The following is a 2781-nucleotide window of genomic DNA, read 5'->3' on the forward strand; positions in this document are numbered from 1 at the left end:
TTGAACGTTCTTGTGTCGCTTGTTGGCCCATTTCATTCTGTAAACGATATTTTTAGTATTGATTTATTTAAAATTCATACCTTCCTATACACTACTCTTCTTATTGTCAGTTGGAATGGTTCGCTGAATACCTAACCGCTTGTTACTATCCGAACTAGACGAGGATTTCGGCTCTGCTCCGCCGCCAAGTCTACCTTTAGGCGGGGATGCTTTGGCTTTCGAAGAGGTCGGTTTAGATTTTGTCGGGGATGGTGATGCAACTTTTTTCTTCTTCTCGTCTATTGTGACCACTTTCTGTTTGCCTTTTTTCGCTTTCTGGCGTACTTTATTTTCGGGCTCGGATGAGGAATAGTAATCGAGTGATGTGGTTTCAATAATGGGGGCACTTTCCGATTCCTTGGTGGCACGCTTAGAGCAGGGAATGCATTTGGCAGCGGGTTGGCAGGCCAGTGACGACGTGGAAGTGGACGTCCGACGGTCTGGAAAGTTGAAATTATTAAATTAGAGCGGTTTTATTTTACTTTCTACGTTTGTGAGAACTACGTGGTTGTGTTGCAATGACCGATTTCGTATCAGGCTTAATAACAATCTCCTCATCGGCTGGTCTCTTTCTGCAGAGTAAGTAGTTACACCATGCAGGAAATCTGCGCTTTTTCTTCGGTGGCTTTGATTTTGGCTCGGTCTTTGGCCTTCGCCTACGATATCTCATTAGCATAGCGACAAGCAGAATGATCAGCAATATGAGCAGTATCAATCCGATAATGCAACATAGGTATTTTAGATAGTGCTTTTGTTGTTCCGATGATAATTTCAATAAGGACCCAGCTCCACCATGTTTTCCACCCTTCGTTTTACACTTTGGCTTTGTTGCTTTGGTATGCTGGACTTGTGGGTTTTGTTGAGTTTTAGGCTTTTCGCATATCTTTCTGCTCTGCAGTTGTCTATTAAGGTTATTATTATTGTTGTCATCGGCACTTTTCTCAAACCAACGTTTACCATTAATCATCGTTTGCCTGGCTTTCTCTTGCATCTTGTACTCTAAGGCTTTCTGTGCGAGTTCTATGTCGGAAAATCCATCATCGCTTTTACTCTCACCACTGCTAATGGTGTTACCTTGACGCATATTGTCTTCGATTCGGCGATCGATGGCTTTGTCTTTTTCAAAATCCAGTGCTTTCCTGCCTTTTCTCAATTTCTCAACAATCCGTAACACTCCTCCAAGACCGGGATAAAATTCTTCGTCGGAGAGGTGTGGTTTTATGTTATCATTTAACCAAGCTATGAACTTGTAATTGAAAGCATCCTGTGGCATTGACTGTGATTGGTAGCAACGCGTCACCGTTTCATAGAATCGAATAATTGCGTAAGCAGATTTTTGCGATCTAAGGTCATAGTTTCGCCTTTTCCGAAATGGTAGCCAAATGTTACTTAAACCGGTTTCAACACAGTCTGCTTCTAATTTTGGCATGGACACCAGCATAATATTTTCGTCACCGTCATTTGTTGGTAACATTTCGAGGCGTGCGCAACCGGTCGGACCGCTACCACCACCATTGCCGTCGCCACTGCACTCTGAGCCCCTTAGAGGATCCACACGAACGTTATCCAGTTCTTCGAGTAAAATAGGCATTTTCCAGCCATTACCATTCGTGTTTAAAAAGGACTTGCATTGTTGATACAGCTCTGCAACACTGCTGACCACTTTGAGACTCGCTTTGCCGCCATAATAAGAATACTTGGCTACTGGTAGTAAGTAGGATCTCAAGTAACCACCGAGCATATCGTAATAGGCCCTCTCCATCACCTTCCTCGATGAATCGGGCAATCTTTGTATCAGTTCATTGCCATTATAAAAGTAATTCAACAACATGTTTAACATTTCATCATTGAGCAAACATTTTGGCAGATCTTTAGGTACAAGATACTAAAAGGAAAAAGAAATTCGGATATATTTAAAAAATAAACTTACATACGTACAATTCATACACTATACTTGCCTCGAAATCTCTACGTGCTGATAGTAAATTTAAATCTTCTGGCGAAAAACATTTCTTTCGCGTGCTATCAAAAAGGTTTGAACCNGACTTACATACGTACAATTCATACACTATACTTGCCTCGAAATCTCTACGTGCTGATAGTAAATTTAAGTCTTCTGGCGAAAAACATTTCTTTCGCGTGCTATCAAAAAGGTTTGAACCAACGAAGTCATCCAATTCCATATCAGCCTGTTCCTCATCTTCGACTTTGCGTGAAAATTTAAACTTTCTTGCTGGCTTTTCGTCCACGTCAGAAATAAGCGGAGCCAATTTGCATGTATTATCGTCATTGACTTGATCTTGATCCTTAAGCACATGAAAGTTCATTATTCCCTGGTTGAATTCGGAGTTGAGATCGGCAGCAAGCTTAAGACCATTGGCGAACTGACTTGGCTGCTCGACTGTTTTCAAATCAAAATCATAAACGGGACAACCGCCAGGGCAAAGCAACATTAGCAGCACTAAAGATATACCGATTTTCATTTTTTATATCAAATATTTTTTTATTATTATTTTCCATGTACTTTCATGCTGATGAAGATTGCTACAAAATCAAAGACAACACGATCAATCAAATGGTGTACATATTTTAAGTTTTCAAGCTTCTTTAAGTTTGTCTTTAATTATACATACTTTTCGATTTTGAATGTTTTGAGTTGCAAAATTATTGTATGTATGTGGGTGTGTTCGAGCTTCGTAATAATTACGGCAATGTTACAACCTTGCTGCTTTCTTAATGCTC

General features: G+C 40.4%; 1 protein-coding gene across 1 annotated transcript; it reads right to left on the minus strand.

Moving 5' to 3' along the window:
* Positions 1–12: 12 nt before the first annotated feature.
* LOC108354929 (uncharacterized) lies at positions 13–2759 on the minus strand. The gene is made up of 3 exons (XM_017606106.1): positions 2118–2759; positions 544–1924; positions 13–479 (listed from the first exon to the last, which is right to left on the minus strand). The coding sequence occupies exons 1-3, from the start codon at positions 2520–2522 to the stop codon at positions 85–87; spliced, it is 2181 nt and encodes a 726-aa protein (XP_017461595.1). The 5' UTR covers positions 2523–2759; the 3' UTR covers positions 13–84.
* Between the last annotated feature and the right edge of the window lie 22 nt (positions 2760–2781).

Source organism: Rhagoletis zephyria, unplaced genomic scaffold (assembly GCF_001687245.7).
Source record: "Rhagoletis zephyria isolate East Lansing unplaced genomic scaffold, Rhagoletis_zephyria_1.1 Rzeph_scaffold_40721, whole genome shotgun sequence".
In the NCBI taxonomy this organism is placed as follows: domain Eukaryota; kingdom Metazoa; phylum Arthropoda; class Insecta; order Diptera; family Tephritidae; genus Rhagoletis; species Rhagoletis zephyria.